General features: G+C 41.0%; 1 protein-coding gene across 1 annotated transcript; it reads left to right on the top strand.

Moving 5' to 3' along the window:
• Positions 1-601: 601 nt before the first annotated feature.
• Positions 602-23,013, top strand: LOC104081046 (threo-3-hydroxyaspartate ammonia-lyase-like; the record flags this gene model as incomplete). Its single annotated transcript, XM_009583640.1, has 10 exons — positions 602-756; positions 8,488-8,830; positions 13,230-13,346; positions 14,231-14,472; positions 18,713-18,878; positions 19,350-19,446; positions 20,367-20,442; positions 21,165-21,290; positions 22,474-22,641; positions 22,956-23,013. Coding segments are annotated over exons 1-10 (1,494 nt in total), but the record flags the coding sequence as incomplete, so codon positions are not given.
• Between the last annotated feature and the right edge of the window lie 917 nt (positions 23,014-23,930).

The raw sequence follows: 23,930 nt of genomic DNA, 5'->3' as shown, positions 1-23,930 counted from the left end.
CTGCATCTGGAAATGTGGCACTGCCTTTGCTAACGCTCTCTCAGGGCAATGAAGAATAGATTTAGATGGGTTATTTTTGTGTCTGTTGCTGCAGTCTTTTCTCTAGATGATCTTTTCTATGTGATGATCTGGATATCTCTGTTTTTCTGCTTCAAGGACATGTGCCAAGAGAAGACCGGAATGAAGTAATTGGTCTCCTCTGCGCCTTAGTCACGAAGACCCATGTCTCTTGGTGCTGCCTTAAAGGATCCCTGCAGGTGACTCCACCACCACAAAAAGCCGTCCCTTTCTTGCTGCCTCTGCCTACCCAAGTGCATGCCGTTAAATCGCGGGCCCTGCAGCAGGTCTAGATCATGCTCCACAGTTAAGCAGTAAGTAACTAAAGCTTCAAGTGTCCTGCTAACAGAGCGTCACCCAAGCATAATCCAGGCCCTGACTCAAATTGACAAGGACAGGTTGGCCTCTGAAATAATCTCTTTAAATAGCAGCAGCTATCTCTCTCAAAGGCACTTCCCTCCCCCAGCCAGCGCTGGAGAGCTGCTTACAGCACATCGCCCACTGTTTCCCACCCAGGCATTGCAGGGCTGGCACTTCTCACAGGCAAGTGTGTCCCCTGCCCGCAGTCTCCCAGCTTTGCTTTGCACCAGGAATTACAATGAATTTTGCAGCACAGTTTCTCTACTCCAGGGTGTTAAAAAACAGAAGTCCCAGGGATCGCTCCGGGGAAGATGAAGACTACGATCCTTTCTGGCAAAGGTTGGAGAATATTGCTGTCTGACTTAGAGCTAGAGCGCTCCTTTCTCCCCCTCAGGGGTCATGGTCAGCCCTCGGGGTCCACCCAGGGCCAGGCCCACGGACATGACAACCCCCGGACCCCTCCTGCCTCCTTATGGTGTCGTAGTTGGAGTTTTGCTTCACCTCGTTGTTTATTTAGTCGCTGTGCTTTATAGGTAATGCTTTCTTTTTCCTTTCCTTACTTTCAAAAAAAAAAAAAAAAAGAAATTGTTTGTAATTTTCCAATATCTCCCAGGGTTCTGTGGGTATGAGTTACTCTTGGAGTCATCCACTAGAAGCAGTGGAGATTTGAATACTTTAAGCCCATGGAGTTCAGCTTTTTTATTTCTTCATGAGTAAGGTATTAGAAATAACCCTAGACAGGCCAATGAACTGCTGAAAATTTATCTTGGGATAGCCTGTATCACATCCTATTATTACAGGTGTTCTGTGGTTGTCTTTGTTTCGGTGCTTATGGTCTTCTCAAATTCCTGTTTTCAGGCTTGGATGGCGCAGATGGAATTTAGGACATAACTAGTGCCCTTGCGTAGCACCAGCTGGGGGGTGTGCACCCATATGGCATGGTTGTGTTTGCACAATCTCTCTCTTAACCTTTTCCATAGTTGTTTTCTCCCCCAATTTTATTATCTGGACACTGCTAGCAAGATCACAACCTGGTGTTGCCAGATGTGGTGTAAACAAGAGGCAATTCTCATTTCCTGCACCCTGCCAATAGTCGCAGATGTTGGTAATATTTAAAACAAATTGCTTCGATGGGCTCAATGCTGTTAATAAACCCTCATGGAACACCAAAGGGGAGGACAAGATCCCAGTTCTGCATTGAAAAAATGGCTTGCCCAAAGTCACACATGATGTGACGTGTTCTGCAGCAAGCTGAGAATCTTAAACCAGTCCTTTAATCACAGGACCGCTCTTTCCTCTAGTTTGGGTTATGCTATTCATTCTTTATTACAAGTGAATTATGGAGATCTGTTAATCACCAGAGAACCTTTAAACTCAGTATACATTTAACTTAAAGAGGAAGAAAATTTAATTACTTGAAGAGTTTTAACTGCCAAACTGTGTGCAGTGTTAGATAGCGATCATTTGACATTCACAGCTGTGAATGTTCTGTAAGAACTGCTTAGAGGTATGGGTCTGTTTGAGGGACACTTGGAAGGTGTTGAAGCAGAGGTAACCAAGAGGGGTGACCTTCTGAGTTCTTCTTGCTTTCAGATTACTTTTTCCTCATGTTACCTATTTAGCAGCTGAGACCCAGTTCCCTTTGCCAGCAGTAAGCAATGACATTTCAGCAGTGTGTACAGAAGTGTGGCAATGGATTATGACCACAGATGAAGGCAGATATAGTACTAGGCTCAGGCTCTGGTAAATCTGACTTACTGAAAGTAAGGAGATATTTTATCAGAAGCGATAATGCAGCTTGGTTGTTCCCTGAATGAGCCTGAGCTTTCTTTGCATTTGTTGCTGGTGTAACATCACACCAGTTTTGTCAGACCTGTACATGGTGAGTAGAGGTATAAATGCTTGCTCAATCTCAAGGCTTGGTTATTATGTACCTATCTATGCTGGATGGTCACAGTCCATACGTGCCCTAACATTTGTGTCATACAGGCTAGTAACTAAGCCCTGATCTCTTTGTCATTAAGACACTCTAATAAGTAGCCCTGCTATGAACTTCCTGCAGGAGTCTTAGGCAAGTCACTCGATCTGTCTGTGCCCCAGTTTCTATCAATAAAGTTGAGCTAATATTTACTGAATTTGTCTTTCTGTTTAGGGGAAGATGTTGGTGATTCCTATGTGATTGAAGAACAATCACTTTGCGTCGGGTTTGGGTATCTAGGTGTCAGAGATGCATTTTGAATTTCCATCCTGTAATTGCCACTAGTTGGAGTGATACAGTCTCAAATGGGTGATTCTAAGTACTAGTGTTACACAAAGTAATGATAATTTGAGAAAGTAAAGTCTGAGCGCAGTATTGTCTTTGATCTGTTTTAACTGTATTGTCAAAGAGAGATCTGGCGTGTTCCTTCCCCATGCCTGGGGGAGTTTACTTGTCACCCTGTACTCCTGCGGAGGACACTCGGACACTATACAGTGCAGTAACTAGAATTACTAGCAGTGAAGATGACATCTGTTATGATACTTCTCACCATTTGTATCTCAGCAAGCCTCATTTTTTCTATCACTTCTCTTTCATAAAGACCCGCTTGCACAAGCTGCTGAGATGCTTTTAAGAATTGCTGCTATTGCAGTATTTGGATGTGTTTGGGGAGGGGGGGGCAAAAGAAGAGGAGTTGGGATGGAACAGGAATGTTTAGGAGCTATTGGGAAAGCGGGTTGAAACAAATGGGGAAGGTATCAGAGGGGTGTGGAAGGCTCAGGCATCCGGAAGGGTCAGAGGAGACGGGGCTGGGGACGTGGAGTAAGAAGGATTAATGGAGCTGGGGAGGGTCTAGGTAAAAGAGGGATTTGGATGAGGGAAGGGGTCTTTTCTGTCATATCCTGGGATTACCTCTTTCTCACTCCTTTGAGAGGAGATCCCAGCCCTAGTAACATCTCAGTCATAAGCTGAGCAGACTGCTACCTGCAGCAGGCTGCTCCCCTGCCTCACCCCCCCCCCAGTACATGACCTACCTCTGGTCAACACTTTGAAGAATGAGGCAGAAGTGACTTTAAAGGGGTCACTTTTTGCTGTAATAAGTATTCTGAACTTGCAGGCATAAGATCTGAGCCCATTTGTCCAGAAAGCAGATAAGTATGTCTAAAACTGTATCTTAATAATGTCTGTTGCTTGGTGGGCTCTGGGAAGGTGTAGATGATGCATCTGGGAAGATGATGTAGATATGAGCATGTAGATATGAGGTTAAGAAACCCCTACCCCTAAAACATTAAAAAAGAATGAGATAAAAAAATCCACATACAGAGAACATGTGCATATATGTGTATGCGTGCTGATGAATTAATTACAGGCTAGCCCCAATTTGTTGGGGTGGTTTGAAGTGGTGGTACTCAAGCTTAAGACTTTGCCAGTTTGCACTATGCCACTGATCAGTCCAAGTTAGGCGTTGGAATTTGAAATTCTTGTCATGGCGTAGACCTATAAGGACGCTAAAATACTCTACAGAACTTGCACCATACTGTCAGTCCCTCTTCATGGTGAGTGTGCATCATTGTGAATGCAGATGATAAAAACTGCTGTAGAAATGACAAAGAAATGCTGAGTCTTATACTAAAATTTCTTTGTTTCCTTTTGTGACACTTAAATTTCTATCTGTGGAGCAGCACAGTAACATGGGAATGTATGTCCATAATTCCGTCTTCATTTCTGCCTCGAAGCACATTGTTGTGACTCATTTTGTAAGAGGTGTAAAAGCTGCCAAATGGGCCAAATGCTGACCTTGGGTACGTCTGCAAGTCAAAATGGCAGCACTGGGTCAAACCAAAGAGCAGTCTACCTCTGTGTCTTCTCCATAGTGGTGGCCAGTAACAGGAGCTTGGAGAAAAATAAAAGCCACCTAAGATGCTTTCTCTCATACGCTTTCATGGAGTCTGTCAAGTAAGTGCTTAGGGGCTTCCTGGATCACAGATTGCTTCTTGAATGATGAGTTTATTGGTCACTGTTAGACCTGCTTCCATATAGTTGCACAATTTCTTTAGGAACCCATTTATGTCCTTCATAGCATCCTGTGGCAATGAGTTCTGCGAGCTAATTATTTTCTGTGAGACAGGAACTTTCAAATTTTCTATCTGATACTTTCATATGATGTCCCGCTAACATTTATACTGGGAGAAACAGCGACTAATCCTTCCCAGTTTGCTATTTCCTGGACATCCGTGACTTTGTAGATTTTTTTGCTCCTTCAGTTTTAAAAGCTGAAGAGATCCAGTATATCAGTTTAATCTGTTTAGTCCATTTAATGGATCCTGAGGAATGCAATCTGCATGTGCTTCATCTGATGGGGAAATGTAATTGTCCCATCATTGCAGGATAACCGCGTGGGCATTTCTTTCTCCTTGTAACGGAGGCAACAGTTGTGGTTTTTAGGTATCGTATGCACTACTACCGCATTTTATCTTCCCAAAATTATTTTTGTTGTTTTTATTAATTTTTTAGTTTATGAATATTACTATTTTTCCAAACTTGTTTTCCCCAGTGCTATTTAACTTGATGAAAATTATCAGTATATTCAAAAAAACAAATTGGAAACAGAAAAATTATTCATTCCAAGTTGTTGCTTTTTATCGTTCTAAGAGTACGTTTTGGTACACACTGTCTTTGCATTGGCTTTGAGACTTTAAACTATGTAAAGCTATCTGCTTAAACAAATGATATTTTTTCCAGTTCCTTAATTATTCATGGAATGTTTGCATACGGATCTTCTCTCTTATTTTTTGCAGTTATGCTGAGCAGCTGTTCTTGAAAAAGTAGGTTTATAAACTGTATTTTCATGTTTGCTTTTACTAATCACTTTAAAGGTAAAACGTTGTGATTTATAACCATGTAACAAAGCTTGCCAGCTGGATATTTGTTTTATGGCTGGAAATAAACAGACTTTTTAATGAAAACTTTCCTAGACAAACTCCAAAAAAGGAAAAGCTATCCATTTGAAAGGAGCAATGTTTTACAATGCTGGGGTTTGTGTTTATATTGGCTCAGATTTTAATCTGGTGGGCATGATCGCTAGAATAGGGGCCGTATTTTGTTACTGTGCATGAGAAGTGTCGTGCTGTGTTTTTGTGAGCACTTGCATGCTTTGCTGCCTGCTTTGACTGTTCCTACAAAAGAAATTCATACTGAGGTGATCTACGCCAAGCATACGAACTTGTTTGAGGAGAGAAACACCTCTGACCCAACAGGGTTATTAGTTGCCTCTTTGTGATGGATTATCAAACCTCAACCCACTGTTTGCCTTGGGAGTTTGAGAGCTCTCAGTGGGTCTGTGGCACACCCAGGCGGATTCAATAGGGAAAAATGTCATTCACTGATGTAAATGAAAAATATGTACATAGAAGGAGAACAAAAATTCATCTGAAATAAATATGTACAATACATACATACACAATAGCATGATGATATTCTTTTGGTAATGAGGCTGCTGACATTTCAGATGCAAATGGATGATAGTTTCCATATTAAATGTTGAGACGGTAATGTTTCAGAAGTGCTTTAAACCTATCTCAAGCTTGAAAAGCCTACACATATTTTACAGCTGTTTGATTTTTTTTCTTTTTTTCCAAAGGTCATAAGGTGTTGTCTCCATCAGGGTCCTGAGCAGATATTCACTGTTAATGAGAGCAGTGCTGCAGATCAAGGATTGAGAATCTGATTTACTTCCCTCCTTTGTTCTGCCAAAAACAGGAAATACCATTTTGGTCCTTTTATTTGTAGATAAAAATATTTGATGGTACTAGTGTGGTAAGGCATTACCCTGTAGTTTGTACTTTCTAGCAGAATTCTAGTTCATCAATGGACTTTTTGTGGTCATTTTTGGCTGGGTTTTTTAATGGACTTTTTGTAGTTGATTGCAACAGATGCAAGGAAAAAGTGTGAATTTATCTCCTATCTTAAATGCCAGTCAGTAAAAAAAAATTTGACCTAGAAAATTGACCTAGAAATTTGACCTAGAAAAATCACAAATTTTTTTACCCTACACATACCCTTTTAACCCATTGCCAGTGTAAGAAATATCAGTCATTGCTAATGCTTGCTAAACATTTTAGATAATATGTTTAGAGATAAGATGTATATGTTCTCTTTTTGGAGTGGTTATGGGCTACTGTGATATGGAAAATGGTTTTTTTGAGGGAGGAGGTAGGGAATGCACTCTTAACAGCGATGCGGCCTCTTAGATGATGATAGCTGTTGTTTATGGCAGGGGCTGTGCTGTAACAAGCTCACGGGGAGACAGTCTGGTCTGATTCTCATCTTTGCATTAAGCTAACTAATATGCATGAGAACTGACACTGGAAGCTTAACATCTTTATGAAGTGTTCCAACTCTCTAACCCCAAAGGAGCAGAAATGCAGAAAAGTATGGAATAGAGCTACCTGAGAAGCTATTTAATTTGAAGGCAGAATGCCTGCTGTTTGGGTGTATCAGCTTTAAGATACAGTATTGGGAAAATATTTTAAATCACAAGTTTCAACATAAGCAAGTTACAAATGTGTAAATACTTTATTTAATTATCTTAGAAAATTAGTGTTGATCTCATTAATTTTGGAGAGAGAAGACCTTGCTACAAAAATTGTCCTTTTTTGTCTTCTGTGAGGATTTACAGAATGATTGATGCTACTGGTATATTACTTGTTTCAAATAACAAAACCTTTAAGTTGCCCGTATTGTTATGTGAAGTCCTCAGTGGAACAATTGGAAGTGTCATAGGAAGCAGAGCTACTGGCACAGATTATTGGGACCACAAAGAAAATGGATGACACTGCCAAAAGTGGGACAATTGCTCAAAAAGCAGCTGTTTCTAAATATTTTTAAATTCTTGTTGGAAATGATTACAATGCATATTACAGTGCTGATCGCTGCTGTAAAATGATGGCAACATTTGCTTCAGCCAGACCTGCTGATGAATAACTGCATAACTTAAATCCAAACGATTTTGTGAAAATGGTAAATATTTTTGTTGGAGATGATGCTGAAATCTCTGACATAATTTAACATGTATATTTTTTAGAAAACCCTTTCTTCCAAATAGATTAATATTGAGTCCTTCATGTAGAGGGGCTCATACCATCTGTGTAATTATAGCCACAGACCAGGGGTGGTATCAGCTCTTTTCCAAATCACTGGTCTTCTGTTTAATGTTCCTTTTCCTCCACATTACTCTCCAAATTCCAAGAATTCCTAGAAGTTTTGCATTTATTTGTTAGTAGGGCTGCAAAATCCTGCACTACAGTATATTATCCCTTGTGAGATCCTGAGCACTGTGGACCATAGAGTAAGGCAGTTGAAGGTAGGAAAAGCGGCAAATTTTTGTAGCAGTGTTGTGTCTCCAAAGTTTCTTGGGGAAGGAGGTTTGTGTGGCTTCATGGTGTTGTCTTATGTACAGGTGTTTTTATCTACGAAGTGTTAACTCGCAGATCAGGAGACCTAGTTCTTTAGCTCTGTAGTAGGATATAATTGTTATCCCTTATCAAAATAATTTCCTTCCCATCACGAGGCAGTTGACGACTGTCAAGACTATGCTCTGCAAGTATGCAAGAGCAGAGAAGCAGACCTCTTGTGTACAATGTAATATTTGTTACTGCTATTAATAGTATTAGGGAATGCTCTGCAGCAGCTGTATTTGCCTTTTTTGAAAAACATGGAATTGCATACAGCAAATACAATTACAGTTATTCCAAAATTTCTGGAAGCACTGAACTGGGATCATTACGGACTGAGACTGAGTACTGGGGAAGGTCTGGCTGCCCAGACAGCACGGATTATATCTTTCTTATTTTCTTGGGTATGACAGTTTCCCAGTTTGTCCACATGCCAGGTTATCTGTGGCTTTTCTAAAAACTGGCTGGTTACCGTAGTTTTCAGTCCACCTACAAGATAAGGCAATATGACAGTAGTAATTCAGTCTGCCTATTTGAGGCTTGGAAAGAGCAACTGAGATGTGCATCCTTCTTAAATGCTGAATGTCAAGATTTTAATCATCTCAGCTTTCCTAACAAGTTTCTTTTATTTGTTTTTAGGGATGACAATAAAATAAAGAAACAAGATGCCCCAGCACTTTGTGATCTTCAGTGTTGTAAGGATGGGCCAATAAGAAATGGCCTTATTGGGCAGAAGCCACCCTCTATCAACCCTGAGAGACTGAAAGACTTTGGTGAGGAGGATTACCTGAATGGGGATGTGAAGACCTGGGAAATGAAGATAGTGAGCCGTAATGAGGAGTTACTTAGGGATGCTCTTTCCCGCATCCCTCAGTCAAGCAGTAGCACCAGCCCGTCAAGCTATAACAAGCTGATTCGATTTGAAGATATTAGTGCAGCAGCTTTCAAAATCCAGTGCGGTGTTCAGAAAACCCCCTGCATGGTAGGGAGTTTATATGGCTTTGCATTCTCTCAGTATTTCTTTTATTTTCTTTATAAAAGTTGATCAGAAATGAATGAAGAGTATGTGTGAGTTGCAGCAGATAGACCTGTGTAAGATGACTCATGTTCATATTAGTTGTTGTTAACTGTCAATAAGCATTTTCTTCTTACCTGTTTACACTAACCTAAATCCTCAAAGATGGCAGTGACCTGTAAACAAAGGATAAACCACGTTAGCCATAGACTTAACACACTATGATGATATGCTCCCGGTGAAAAACTTTTGCTACAAGGAACCTGAGTTGCAGACGGCGGGCTATCAGTGTTTGGGTAAGCAGTCTTGTGGGAGGGTCTGGTTTGGAACCAGCCCTCATATTTGGAGAGTTTGAAGGTACAGATTTTCCTTCCTAGCCTGGCCAACCTGGCGAGGCCGGACGTGTTCTGTAACCAGGTGATTCTGCCACGTGCGTCTTCAACAAAACGAGGATGTTAAGATACACACACACAAACATACGCACCTAGCTATCAATCAGTCTAGGTATGAAAATGACTGAGACACCCCCATAAATGTACAAGCATTTGCTAAAGCGTAAGAGAAGTACAGTGGCAAGCTATTTAATTCGTAGTGTATTTCTACTGTTGGGACCTCTTCATGAAGGCTACTGTAGGCACTCTGTGGCTCATCTCCTCTTTTTCCCTGTGGTGGGTGAAAAGAGCATCTTTGCCAAATGGCAATTCATAGCAGCAGCCCCAAATTGCGCTCTCAATGAATCCCTCCTTGCTGCTGACCCGGGGCACCCTGCCAGCCTCACTGGTTGTGGATTGTCTTTCTGGCCTGCACAGGGAAAGGACCTTGGTGTCTGAGTCACTCCTTGGGGTTAGCAGTCCCTGGAGCAAAGCGGTTGGGTCTGCAAGGTGCAGCAGTTCTCCTGGTTCCCGGATGGTGCCTGCTGATCCAGAGACATCATAATTACTTTTTTAGCTTAGAGTTCCCAAAATAAGGATAGCTCTGTTTTTTGCAGCATGCTACTGAAGAAGTGTGTCTTGTGACAAAGGGGATGATACAAGACCATTTGGGGCTGTAAAAAAACTTGCAGGGTAGCATTGGCTGGAGTTCAGGGAGTCAAACTGGATGCATTTTGCATTCATATACTGCCTGTTCAGAGTGACTTGGGAGTAAACCATCATGCCAGCTGTACCTGGATTTCCTTTCAGAGTGGAAGAGTTGGCTTGCTCGGGAAGGCGGTGGGGGGAGTGAGCAAACACATGTGCAGCACGGGTGGTCGGGGGGCAGGGCCTGGGCGGACAGAGGGAGCGTACCAAACTCTGCACATCGCATCGTTTGTCACCAAAACTCTCAGACTGTCATGCTTGAGAGCACAGTCAGTGCTCTAGACAGAAGTGTCAATCTTCTGCTTTTGTGGAGAGACTGTCCCAGGATGAGATGATTTGCATATATATTGCAGGTAGCGAGCACTGCACTTCTCTGTAATTGACAACTCTGGTCATATTTGTTAGATGGGTTTAATCTTGCTGTACAAAGGTCGTCTATGGGCAGGGAGAGGGAGAGTGTCAGGGCATAATTTGGAAAGCAGAACTAGCTAGCTCCGTACCCTTTGATAGCCTGGATCATCCCTTCCCTGCAGCTCATGGCGTCATGCACTTCGGCCAAACTAGTGAAGTCTATCTCAGCCCCGTCCCCTGAGCCATGTCTTTGCTCTCAACACATCCTAATGCAGGAAAAGGCGAGACTGCACCACTGAGTCCATCTTCTGCTCCTGCAGGCATCCGTGTAATATGAAACTTTTCATAAACCGATCGTGCTCCTGCTCACACGTAGTTAAGCTCTCTTTGGCCAATTCCCACCATTTGTTTTCAGGGAGCTTTGCCCCTCAACTTAAATAGTTCTTTTCTCTTGGGTGTCCCTGGCAGATTTATGCAACATGGTTGTATCCCCTTTCTGCATTTACTGTGCCAAGCTAAACAGGCTAACTTTCTTTAGTCTCTTTTTATGAATTATGCTTTTGGGATGATCAGAATAGCGGAAAACCTATATCCCCACTTGTTTTGGTGTGAAAATAGCCCGTGACTGTTGCTAGTCAAAGTAATGTTCCCACAGAAGTCATTAGTATATGTTGCATGTTTCAAAAGGAAAGTATTGAAAGCACAGAGTGGTGTCAAGAACACAGATAACCTTTATTTTAACTCATTGCTGAGAGGTAAGAGCCCCTTTCAGGGACATTTGTTTGGATTAAAAAAGCGAGCATGGCTATAAATCATTCAGTTAATTGAATGGAGAAACACTTTGCAGGGTGATTCCTAATCTGCAGGTAAGACCGTGGATGGAGCGTCCTGGATCCTTATGCAGGAGTTTGCCTGGAGCTGACATATGGCATCGTGAATGATTGTAACAGATGTTATAGAGGTAGCGTGTATAGGAAAACAAGGAATTAACATTAAATTGGGCACTTGGTTTGGTTACTGATGTAGGAACTTTAAAGGTTGTTTTGTGTTAGCTTTGTGGATGCCAAATGGAGGCTGTGCTGTGTGTTGTACATTAGACACGGTATCTGTAGTCCTTAGATAAGATCACGGTGACAAAAGGGAAAACTTACAGGCTGGTTCAATGAGTCTTACAAGGTCACGCGTGAGGTCAGTACAACTGAAAATAGCACTGACACCTCCTTTGTTAGAAGTAATTGCTATATTTAGGCTACATGAAAAAAAGCCTCAGTTAAAGGAAGCAGAAAAGGATAACCTAAAGAGTTAAAATATTGAGTATCAAAATGAAAGAAAAATAATAATAATCTGAAGTACACCACCTCTGTGGTAAAGAGTGACTTAATGACACATATTTTTAAATGTGGGAGACTTAACAACTTTATAAAGTCATAGGATTCATCTCCTTAAATCCTTTTTCTCATTGTTCACTCTAGAATCCAAGATTCTCTACAAAACCAAAAATGATAAAACTAGTACAGTATGTGAAGAACCAGTAAAGTAGTGTTTCTTGTCTAGTGTTATTCTGTTTTGCATAGGCATTCTCCATGGATTAGGCTGCTTAGGATAGAAACTATTATCCTATTAGTGTACTAAGCACTTTCCATTCTTTCAGTTCTGCAGCCAGATTTGCTAAGGAGCAGCAAGTGGTAGCTCCTATTGCAGGATTTTCAGAAGCAAAATAGAGAATCTGGCCCCACCTATGGGTGAGGAACTTAAAGCCACTAAAAAGCCTTGAAACATTAATCTGAAATATTTAGTTTAATTGTATACCTTAAAGCAAGTATCTGTTTCAGATGTTTAGTTTATATAAATTCACTCTGAAAATCCCACAGTCTGAAAAATATGTCAGTACATATTGCTACGTACACTGTACACCATATGCATGACACTGCCAGATACTTTTTGAGATAAATATTTAAAATATATTGTCATGCTGTCTTTTAATCTCTCTCCCTTTGTGACTTATCATAAATGAGGGCTTGATCCCCTAAATCTCCAGGTCCTCACTTGCTCTGACAGCCAATGGAAGAAATAGAGCCAATTACGAAATAGAGACGCAGTAAGCCTAGGGAACTGGAACCCACAGGTATCTTTTTAAAACTCTTGTTTTAGATAATATGGTAATAGGAAATTAATGTGGCGATGCATGCTGTGAGTGACTTACTACAAAAATTGATAAAGGTTTGCCATTAAAAAAAAAAAATTAAATAATCATGCGCTTGGACACTGCATCACATGTACTATGATTGCTAATTCCTCTCAGCTCAGGGATCCTTTCTGTTCCAAACACTGATCATTTTCAAACAGCTGCTGCTTACACTTGCAATCCTGGGAAATATTTTTTATTATTTCCGTCATTCTTCAAATAAGAAATGTCTTTACTAATGTCACAGTGGCCTTAGGAAGCAAAATGGACAATATTCAGTAGTGAAATCAGTGGCAGAAACCATAGCAGAGTCATAATGGGACTCAAGGAGGAATTTTCTAACTGCTTTTTTATCTATTAGGAGATGACCTTATTTTTTTGGGTATTCAATATCCAGTTCTGGCAAGTGCTAAAATAGCAGACTGTAGGGTGGTTTTTTAAATAATTGAAAATACTTATTTTAATATCTTGTGTTTGAACAGTAAGACCAAAACAAGTGCTATTTTCAGAATTCATAGTGGTATGGGGTACATATTTCACTGCTGCGAAGTTGAAAATGACTTCCATAAACCAGAAGAATCTGGTAGGTAACAACACGCTGTCATGTATTTCTAAAGAAACAGATTATGAAATTTACTTTTTAGAGCTCATACATAGCAGTTGAATGCATGCCTCACCAGGGAGCTGATGGGGTGTGGAAGATATTTCTTAATTTTAGATACATCCCCATAATAACATTTCTATACTCCAGTATTCTAGGCTATCCAAGCAGTATGGGATGGACATCTACCTAAAGAAAGAGTTCCTCCAGTACACGGGATCTGTGAAGGAACGAGGTGTACTTTACCTTCTGATGTCATTGCCTCAGGTATAACAAAATGTCAATGTTTAAAAAGAAGTAGATTAGTTCTGCTTCACAAAAATGGAGCAGAATTAAAGACAATTTTACCCATAATGTCCATGGAATTGCAGTATTTCTTGCCTTTTGAACCATTGTGCAGAACAACATAGGTAGGTCTGCAAGTATCTGAATGTAAAATACTTTACTACTTTATTTACGCTTGGGTGATCTGCTGGTGAAATGCTTAAAAATATTTGAGAGAAAAGCTTGCAAAATGTAAACATCAGCGTTCTTCTGTGGCATTTAGATGAAAGTGTGTGTATGTGTACTATGGTTCTGACATGTTGAAACTACCAAACTTTAAGTGATGATGAAATTGAGTTACAATGGGTGATGAGAAGGATCTAGATCACCACTTGATTTTGTAATGAATTTCATTATCATGAATAGCTTATCATTTGTCGTAGGAGGTTACTGAGTCTCTGCAGCAATAATAATAATTATAATTGGCATGATACAGCAGCCCAGAAACAGTGGTTATTCCTGCACTTTTGTAATAATATGAGTAAATCCTTCTATTAAAGGGAAACCTGAAATGAAATAATTTCATGCAGGCGGGGAAGAGGGACCAGGTATCGGCTCTTCTGGGATCAGATGGAGTTTTGCAACTAATTCCAATGGAACAAGAATTGAACCCAGAGGAGTGTAGGAACAGGGATTGATCTTGTGCTGTCTTAGCTCTGTGTGTAAGTCCTGAGATCACACCAGACATGCATATATTGTATCATAATATCATAATATGATCAGCTAGTAGAGGAAAAGAAAGAAGTCAGACCATTAGAATGATCCAGGGTCATATGGAACAATTTTGTGACTCTATATAATGTGCAATAAGCAACCCTGTTTTTTAGGATCAGCAAAGAAAGGGGGTGATCGTGGCTTCGGACAGTAACTTTTCCATGGCTGTTGCTTACCACGCTTCAGAGCTCCGTATTCCAGCGTTTGTCATCATGTCAACCAGCACGTCCCCGTCCCGAGTGAAAATGTGCCGTGAGTACGGTGCCATGGTTATATCCTATGGCACTACAGCTAAGGATTCCCAGACACACGCAAGAAGGTTGGCACAGGAGAATGGTTACCTCTACCTCGAAGAGTAAGTGGAAAGTCAGGCTGATTAGAAAGATTAGATTAGATACTTGCGCAGCTCTGCAAAAAACAATTAGTTTCATTAAAATGTGATCACAGGTCATCAAAATGTTCCCATTACCTGGAGTATGGACAGTTACATATTCCCAGGCACAAATCATGAATCTTTCTGTAACAGTTGGGGATGGAAACCAAAATGAAACACTTTTCCACCAAATTAGTCAAACTTCTTGACTGGGAATTATATGGGCTAGTATGATAATGGATGTATGTTAACTCTTTATGAACCCTGTCAGAAAGCATTATGGCTAGCATTCATTTTTGGTCTCTCTCTTGTTTGGAGTAAGGTGGGTAAAAGCTAATCTTTAATGCAAAGGCTTCAGTGGCACAGTGTAGAGCAAGAGAAGGTTAATGCTGTAAAATTTTTGCATATCTGGTGTGAGTGACAAAACTGTGATTCTGCCTTGAAAAAAGATGATTAAGAGGCTACTTCACACATATATATAAAGTAGGTAAGGATGAGTATAAATTTAAGTTTGAACTATTTGAGGTCATTGAGCAAGCTGGATCTAATAAGAACATGATTAGAATAAGGTAAGATAGGCAGAAATATTTAGAACTAATCCATTTTCCCTTTTTTTCCTTTTCTCTCTGCAGTCTTTTCCACTTTTCCCTTCCCTTTTCTTTTTTTTTTCTTACCTTTTTTCAAGTAAGATTTCCAAAAGCATGGAGGGGTGAATCATTAGCGTAAGGTAGCTGGCAGTCCCTCTGATGCACTGAGCTGGAATGTTATTCTCCCTCCCCATCACCACCTCTGTGGAGGTTTTATCTACCACTTCGTGTTTGTATGGTACCTACTGCAGAGAGTGCCTGTTCCCGTTTGGCTCCTAGGCACTACTGCATTAAACATAGTAATAGTGAGTAATGTTGCTTGGAAAGAGGATCCCAGAATGAGCAGAATGGAGAAAGTCCTCACTTCTTTCCCGGTTGGTTTATTGGGAACTGTACTCTTCAACTGCACTGTTAGCTCTGCCAACAGCAAGGGACCCACAGGGGTGGTTGGTGTGCCTTGAGTGTCACCATGGGCGCAACCTTGTCCCAGACCGAGTCTTTCAAAGAAACCCAAGGGAATGAGGTGCCCTAGATCCCACTGAATTTTAAACCCGTTTAGGCTGTCTTTGAAAACCACAGGTTTCCATAACTTCGTGATTTCCAAATTTCTGTCAGCCATTTTTCAATCGATGTGTTAAGTCCCAGCTGGCTTGCATCAGCTATCACGTTTGCACGTAAGAACTAAATTATTTTACTGTAATTTCACGTTTAATCTTCCCCTCCTCCCCAAATAATTGTTTATATTACATAAAGTAGATATTCTCCAGGTTCATGAAGCTCCAGGGACAATGCATGTGAATGATTTCAGCATCTAGCATTGAGGAACTCTGAATGTACACGTTACCAACAATAATATCAAAGCGCTCTGATTTATTTCAGGTTTCATGTTACAAGTAACAGGTATTTCAGGTTACAAGAAACAGAGTTATTCAATCTGTTACTATGTTTAATTAAAACCTCGCAGATGCAACTTTTCACACTCTGGAGGAAAAAAAATAGAAACACCCCCCCCCTACACTACAATTGTGAAATGTATTTTATTAGGTGTAGACTGGGAGAGCTTTCCCAGAGAGATGTATGCATATACGGATAGCCAGTCTTCTTCAATGTGTGTCTGACACACAGTCATCGTCACTTGCCACAGCTGTCTGCAAAACATCAGCTGATCTCCTGTGCTTCAGAATGGAACTTCTGAAATGTCATTTTACTTCAGTGTAATTCTAGCTTGCATAAAATCCCTAGCAATTTGGTCTCCGGATCTCCTTAACCAACAATTCATTCTTTGCTTCCTGAAGTAGACATTACGTGACTGTCTTTGGTTTTACCTGCACGGGTAACGTCCCGTAGTTGGGTGTGTCAATGCCAGTTCTTCCCATTTCTTGAGTGCAATTAAAATACTGTGTTATGAAAATGATCATGCAAGAGTTCAATTAGAGGAAGGAAACTTTTTATCCAACTGCAACTTCCTGTGAAATTCCAGGAAGGAAATGTGATTTTTCAAATTGGAATTCAATCATTAAGTCTACCTAATTGCTGCCTGGGTAACATGAGATTTTTAATAACTATAGATGTTCAGAACCTCATTATAAATGCAATGTGAATATTGCCAATAAGTAAGACAGTACCTCTGGGATGACGTGAGAAAGATTGATTTGTGAATCAGAGAGGTAAGAGTGCTACAGATTGAATTACGCACCTTCCTTCCTTGAGAGTCCAGTTTTCTCTTGTGCAACTCCATATCCAAATACTGGTCAGCCCTGATCCTCGTTCATTTGTCATCTGGTTAGTCTGTTACTCTAGGAAGGAGAGCCGATAGCTTTTGAGCCCTTTATTTGGAGAACAGGGGAACAAAGCCTGCTAGCTGCCACGTCAAAATATCATTCAGAAACTGAAGCCTGACAGCCCATCTTTGATCACTGATGTATCGCACATTTCAGAAGGCAAATGGCCAAATTTCTAGCTCTGACTCAAAAATGCTTGTTTAAATCTACAGTCAAGATTTACCTGCCCTTTTCCTTGATTTTCCTTCAATGGCATTTGATACTGAGAGAGACATGTTTGCTTTCACAAAGCAAAAGTAATCATTCACAGTGCAAATGAAATAACCCATTTTATTATAAAAAGCTGATGGCTGATCAGTGAACTGGTGTTCTGACTACGTGTTAGCAAGGAAAACATGATTATCTGAAACAATCATTCAACCACTAATAAATCTCCATGCCCAGAGCAGTCTCCACTGGACAGAATTTTCAGTTGTTAGAGAAGTTTTACTCATAAATTGAATATCCCAAGTCCTCATTCATTTTTGCAGTTCCCCATGGTTTCCCATGTAACCATGGCAGGGGTAAGTCCGCAAACTCGGTTCTCAATCTTATTTGCGAATAAGGTTCCAGAGGAATTGTTCAGGAGACCAGTGATATCTTTTGTCACATATAAGAAGTCGGAGAGATCTCCTTCAGTATCTTGATAAAGACAATAAATTCAAGGGTTCAGTTACCCATCGCACTATGACTCCTTGCCTTCGTCTTTAGCTGTGCTACAGGAGTGAAAGTTCATTCATCCCATCCTTTCTTGTGTAGTTATGTAGCCTCTTGCCCTGAGGAATTTGCCGTGTTTTGCTATGTATGTGAGGTAACGTCTCAAGAGGGCCTTGGTCTCCAACTTGCAGGTGTTCTGTGCTCCTGTGCTCAGCCTCTCTGTGCATGTCTAACAGTAATAAAAGCATAGATTCCTAGTACCTGAACATCCTGGGTCAAGTAAATCAAGTGAAGTAATTGGATTTATAATTCTGTTTGCTTATCCATTTGCCAGAAAAAACAGGACATATAGGCATACAGAGGTCTCATATTTTTTTATTTATATATCATTCTACATTTACATTATTGCTAACTTTTAAATAAAATGCAAAACAGCTTTTAGAAATAGATCCAAGTCACTTGTGTGACTGTACTGTAGACTTTTTTTCAGTCCTTTGACTCTGTTTGTCTCTATTCTGCTCATGATATTACCTTTGCCTGAAAGTGTTTTACCAGTGAGTGTTTTGGCACAACTAAATGCTGCTCTTACCCTTCCAGAGTCTTCCAGAGTAATGTGAAGGTATCAGATATTGGCCCTGGACTGTGGAAAGATTTAGCTCTGTAGCAATCTGTTTGGTATTTGTGAGGTTGAACACAGTGCTTAAATTTCATGAAAATTCCCATTTATCACAAACACTAAATTCCACTTATGAGAGTGGAGTATAAAAAGAGAAGGAGATTTCCTTTTGAGACTTCGCTTGAGACTGCAACATTTAAAATTTATGAAGCTGAAGGAAGTGATGGCAATGGAAACATGACTTCCGTCTCACCGGCTCTGTAAACACCCGATACTGGTAACAACAGAGATAAGTGCTCTGCAGCATGAAGGCTATTTGAGGGGTTTGGCAAGGTTGCACAAGTTTTCTCCCAGTAGGTAACAGCACGCGACGGTCTGTCTGATGGCAGTGTCCTGTTGCATTGCCTCCTTCCCTCGTTGTGCTGGTGATTTACTCTCACGTATGTCTTTTTCTGCTGAACGATGTCTTTAAAGTAGTAGATTGAACTATCATGGCGTTGACAACTGTGAACCCTGCTGAGCTGTGCCCTTCCTTCCCGCAGGGAGGACAGTGCTGTCTACCTGTCGGGCCTGGGAACCGTGGGGCTGGAGGTGTACGAGCAGGTGCCAAAGCTGGACGCGGTGATTTTCCCTGCAGGAGGCCACTGCGGCTTGCTGGCAGGGTCGGCTGCTGCACTCAAACACCTCAACCCACATATTTCTGTAATTGTAAGTTTCCTTTCACTATAAAGTGTTGCATTTTGGCATCACAGCTATTTTCAAAAGGCGCTGCTATCTAGTGATAATGCTGCACTGGTATCTAGTGATACGCTGGCAGAGACTGCATGTGCTGGGGACAGGGACTGTCTGATCCCGTGGGCTTCACCTAGGAGAAGACCCTCTGAGAGCCTGGGAAGCCTCTTGTCCTTTGGCTGCTTGGCTGGATTTAAGAAAAAATGTGGGAAGACTCTTCCAAAGCAAATGAAATCCAGCTCTGTGTTTTGAAATAATTTCTTACGGGAAAAGTCTGGCCCTAAATAAGCCACAGGATACGTTTAGTGATAGCACAGTTATTATGCAATTTAAAATTAATTGTTAATTTGAAGAAGAAACTTTGTGTAGCTTTTTTGGTGTCCGCTTTGGTGGTGACTTCTGTCATAACTGGATCAATAAAAAAGTGATAACAGGTGTCTTCCCCAGGGGGTTGAATCTGAAAGTTTCCCTGTACTGCAACAGTCCTTAAAGGCTGGCCACCCAATTGAAGATCAGGCTTGCAGCAATCATCACTTTTATGGAGGTAAGAAAATGCATTATTCTTTTGGAGGTAAAATAAAGGTTGTAACTGATGTCTCCAACCATATTATTTTCTCATTAATTCAGTTCAAACATATTTTAAAGGAAATCTCTGAAGAGTCAGAATTTAATTCAAGCTGTAAGAGCAACTTCTGCCACATTCCGCCCCCCCCCAACTACCACCCTGGGGTACAATACTATTTCCAGTGCACGTGAAATGTTCAGGTGAATACTTAGAAACATGAGAATATTTATCTGACCATTGTGCTCACAAGCAGCATCTTACCCAGTAAAGTCAACGGGAAAGCTCTCGTGCAAAAGACTAATTTGGGAAAAAGCAGGAAAATATGGTGCTTAAATATTTAGACTCACAGAACTGTTCTCGGAACAACAGTGTTTATAAATGATACAGTTGTTTCCACATCATTTGCTCAAAAAACCTCAACTGTTAAGCAATTTTTAAATATCCTGCTTACCTGATGTTCAAATCTCTGGAAGCTTTGGGTTAAATGGGAGTTTTATAAACGAACAACTTCTTAACACTCTCGGTAAGCTCTGCCCGTCTCTGCACTCCTTTGCTAACTGTCCTGCTGTAGCTAACGAGCCCACTGCCATGCTTGGTTCTTCTCTCCTTCAAGCCTCGTTGAACAGTGAAAAGTGCTGGGCTGCAGGGTCACTCTCACAGTGCAACTATGCCAGTGAAGAATAATAATTTTCTTAAAGGGGTCCAAAATGGCAAAATCTTCCTGTGAGATTTAGTCTTTTGTTACTAAATGCTTTTTTGTCATATAAAAAAATCAAGCAACTTACGATCGTGTAACAGCACTGTGCTGCACTCATTAAGGGCACAAAACAGCCAGGACTCTAAAAAAATGTTGAACTTGTCTAAGCCAGCTTCATATTTTTGTCTTTTGAAATCTGCAGATGTAAGCGGACTTTGCTTTGGCAGCAATTCTTTACAGCTGACTGGGAAACTTGTGGATAAAGTTGTTGCTGTGAGGTAGGTGAAGAAAAACAGTGAAATTAATAATACTGGGTGAACGTTGTCGTATATGAAAAATGTGCTGTACCACCAGGCTATGGTGGTTCTTCATGTACAGTGGGGAGAGCAGGTTGGCAGGAGTTGCCATCATGAACACACTGTGAGAGCATGGTGGTGATGGGATGACCTTCCTTCCAAGGCGGGCACTGAAGACACTGAACCCAATCCCACATATCATAGAATCACAGAATGTCTCAGGTTGGAAGAGACCCATAAAGAATCATTGAGTCCAACTCCCTGCTTCTTGCAGGACTACCTAAAACTAAATCATATGACTAAGAGTGTTGCCCAGACTGACCCCTTTGGCCAAAACTTCACCTGCTGCTAGTACCTGGTCATGCTCTGGGTGTAAAACTTGTCCTTGTGTTCTACAACACTTGAAGGCAGCCTTTGACAAAACTCTTCTACATCTTCACAGAAAGGCCAAGTTGGCAGAATATACTTACCACTAGGATTTAGCTAGCACAATGGTTGTACTAAAAAATGCCATCCTGTCTTTCAGTTAATAACAAGACTGAGATGTACATTCACCCCCAGCAGCACAGCTTTCTGTAACACCACCTTGGGGCTGTATGTACCTGGGGGGATGGAAGGAATCCAGTTATACATAAATGTATTGTCTCCTGCTTTTGGTAGCTCTTTTGTTTTGTTTTGTTTTGACACAACTCTTTTGCTTTCAGGGAGGAGGACATCCTCATTTCAATGCTGAGATTGCTGGAGTACGAGCGAGCCACGGTTGATGCAGAAGGGGCCATTGGGCTTGCAGCGTTGGTTGCAGGCAAGCTGCCCGAGTTGAAGGGTAAAAGGTATGGCAGCTATTGCAAACAGGGAGCTGTGGCAAAAGCATGAGGTTGAGTGCCTTGGTCCCAGGAAACGGAGAAAAGCTACTTGTTTTATGAGTGACAAGGCAGTTCCTGCCCCTGAACTGGCAATGGGCTTCTCTGTGGCATCTACTTCAGGCTGAAGAGACCACTCATATAGGTCAGAAGACTATGTTGAACAATACAAATGTCAGCCTGGAGACCTGACAAATCATCTCATTTTCCTGTATTCTCAAATGGTTGGGGGAAAGGCAGGAACACACAGCTCCACAAGGTATGGTCACATCTGCCAGGAGAGCATCCTGCTCTTGTCAGCCTGTTGCCTTCTCTCATTCCACTTGTGGAAATCTGGAGCTAGGCTGTCATCTGCACTCGCTCAGCGGCACCCGCCTCCAGCCCCGAGAACTCCTGCCTAGAAAGTCAATGGGATTACCCTTGCATTTAGCATTAAATGTGTGGGTAAGTGCCTTCTTGCATCTGGGCAGTCCAGAACGTATTTAAACACACATGTACTTAAGACAAAATAAAATTTCCAATGCACAGCATTGTACCCTAGAATACTGCTGAGGCAAATCTTCAGAAGAGGCTGACAAAGTACATACAGAGCAGCAACAAGTTTCAATTCAGAACAGCTAAAATAAAAGGGAAAATGCAAAGGTTTGGTGTTAAGGAGGTCAGGTTTGACTCTGCAGAGAGAGATTATTACAGACTAACCATGTGGCTCTTCACTTGCTCTTCAAACATTTCTGCACTCATTTTGCAGGGTTGAGATGGATTTAATTAATGGTTACAGAAAGCCTTGAACATACATGTTGTCTAACCATTAAGAGGCTGAGACTCAGAACTTCCGGGAAAAATGATGTCACATTTTAAAAATTTAAACAGACCTAGAATTCTCCAGCTAATTATCTCTAACAAAACTAAAATCTCCAGGAAATGCAAAATGAAAATGAAGTTTCAGACCAACTAACGCAGCCAGCTTCTAGGCTCCTACTGCCTGCCCACAATTGATACTGAAAGCCAGGAGCCCCTCTGACATGTAATACATATTTATCGAAGGGTGGTCCTAGCAGATCTTAAGCCGATACTGAATACAGTGTTTGTGATTTATGGTTTCTTTGCACAGACAAGTGCTAATCAGAGATCCTATTTTTCTCTCTTTTTTCAGAGTGGCAGTTGTTATATGCAGTGGAAACTTGGATTTACATTTGCTGCAACAGTGCATAGCTCGTGCCCTGACCCTCGATAACAGAGTGTGCAGGTTTTCCCTTGTGCTTTCTGACTGCCCAGGAGACATTTCAAAGCTACTGGAGATTTTGGCTCGGGAAGAAGCAAGGTAAATCAGACTAATAGTAGGGAAATATAATCATGGAATAGCACAAAGATTATTAAAGATTTGGACATGTTTCCAAATGTTCTCTGAAGGCAAGTCTGTAAGTAACTAATTAATAAAAGGGTTTTTCATTGTTATATTTCAGAGAAACCTTTCTTGCCTTCATTTTTGTTTCAGTGTGAAAGTACCTTTTCAGCATAGAATAAGTGTCTAATACAGAAAGCAGCAAAGATAGTTACTGTCTAAACACTTACAGAAACTATTTTACAATGACAAAGGATTGTTGTGATCTCTAATTTATCCCTTATTTGATCTAGAGTTTTGGATATCAAACAAGAACGCACATTTGTGACATCTGAGCTCTTCACTGTTGAGGTAAGATCTCCCCTAGTTTATTCTGTTTTCCTATATCTCTATATGACTATGTTGAAGAAGTCCAATAGAGTGTGCACAGAGATTTGGGGAGCAGTGTGATAGATAATTTCTTCTGTGTTATACAGCATCTTGCCTCACCAAACACTTAGCAGGCATATAAATAATGCAGGACCTGTTTTACCTGCTATTGTGACACCGTGGGTGAAATACTCCAGCTGTTACTCTTGCAAACCTTCCTGACGTGCGTGGTGGTGTGCCGGAGGTGGTGAGCAAGCTGCAGCATCGGTCCAGAACTTGAAGAGCCAGCTGTGTAGGCTGGCTGTAATTATCTGAGAACAATTTGCCTTAAAGCAATGTGGAGAACACCCTTACTCTTAAGGAATCCTCATTTTTAACTAGGGCCTCAGGTTTGTACCTTATCCACAAAGAGCACAGAGCAAAATCGTTATTCCTTTGTTGGGTATTTGATACAGTAACAGTGAGGAGGTGTTATCAGTTAATGGCATCTCTTAAAAGGATCATATATCTCATGACATATCTCTTATTTCGACTGGTTTGGCAAAGGTGTGGTTCCACTGATTTCATGCTACTGCTCTCCGGGTCCAACCTGACTTAGTTTGTGAAATCACAGGTGGAAGTCAAATTAGGGATCTTTGCTAAACAGGCTCATAACTGGAATTCAGTTATGCTCCTGAGTAAGCAAGTTCTTCAATTTTGGCATTTAAATCTCATTTCCCACCTGGATGCAAAAACCGGCTCAGTATTTTCTCTTGCAGATATGAAGAATAGGTTCAGTTAAAGATGACTGTAGCAAAGGACTACAAAGAAGTTCACAAATGTCTTTCAGAGCATGGTGTTATCAGTTTTCTCAAGTGTCTAGGACTAAAACTACATTGTTCCGCAGTGTGCCGTAACGA

This window comes from Fulmarus glacialis, unplaced genomic scaffold, assembly GCF_000690835.1.
Source record: "Fulmarus glacialis isolate BGI_N327 unplaced genomic scaffold, ASM69083v1 scaffold7498, whole genome shotgun sequence".
NCBI classification, from domain to species: Eukaryota; Metazoa; Chordata; class Aves; order Procellariiformes; family Procellariidae; genus Fulmarus; species Fulmarus glacialis.
The sequence above is the reverse complement of the archived record's forward strand: the minus strand, read 5'-3'. Positions and strand labels throughout refer to the sequence as shown.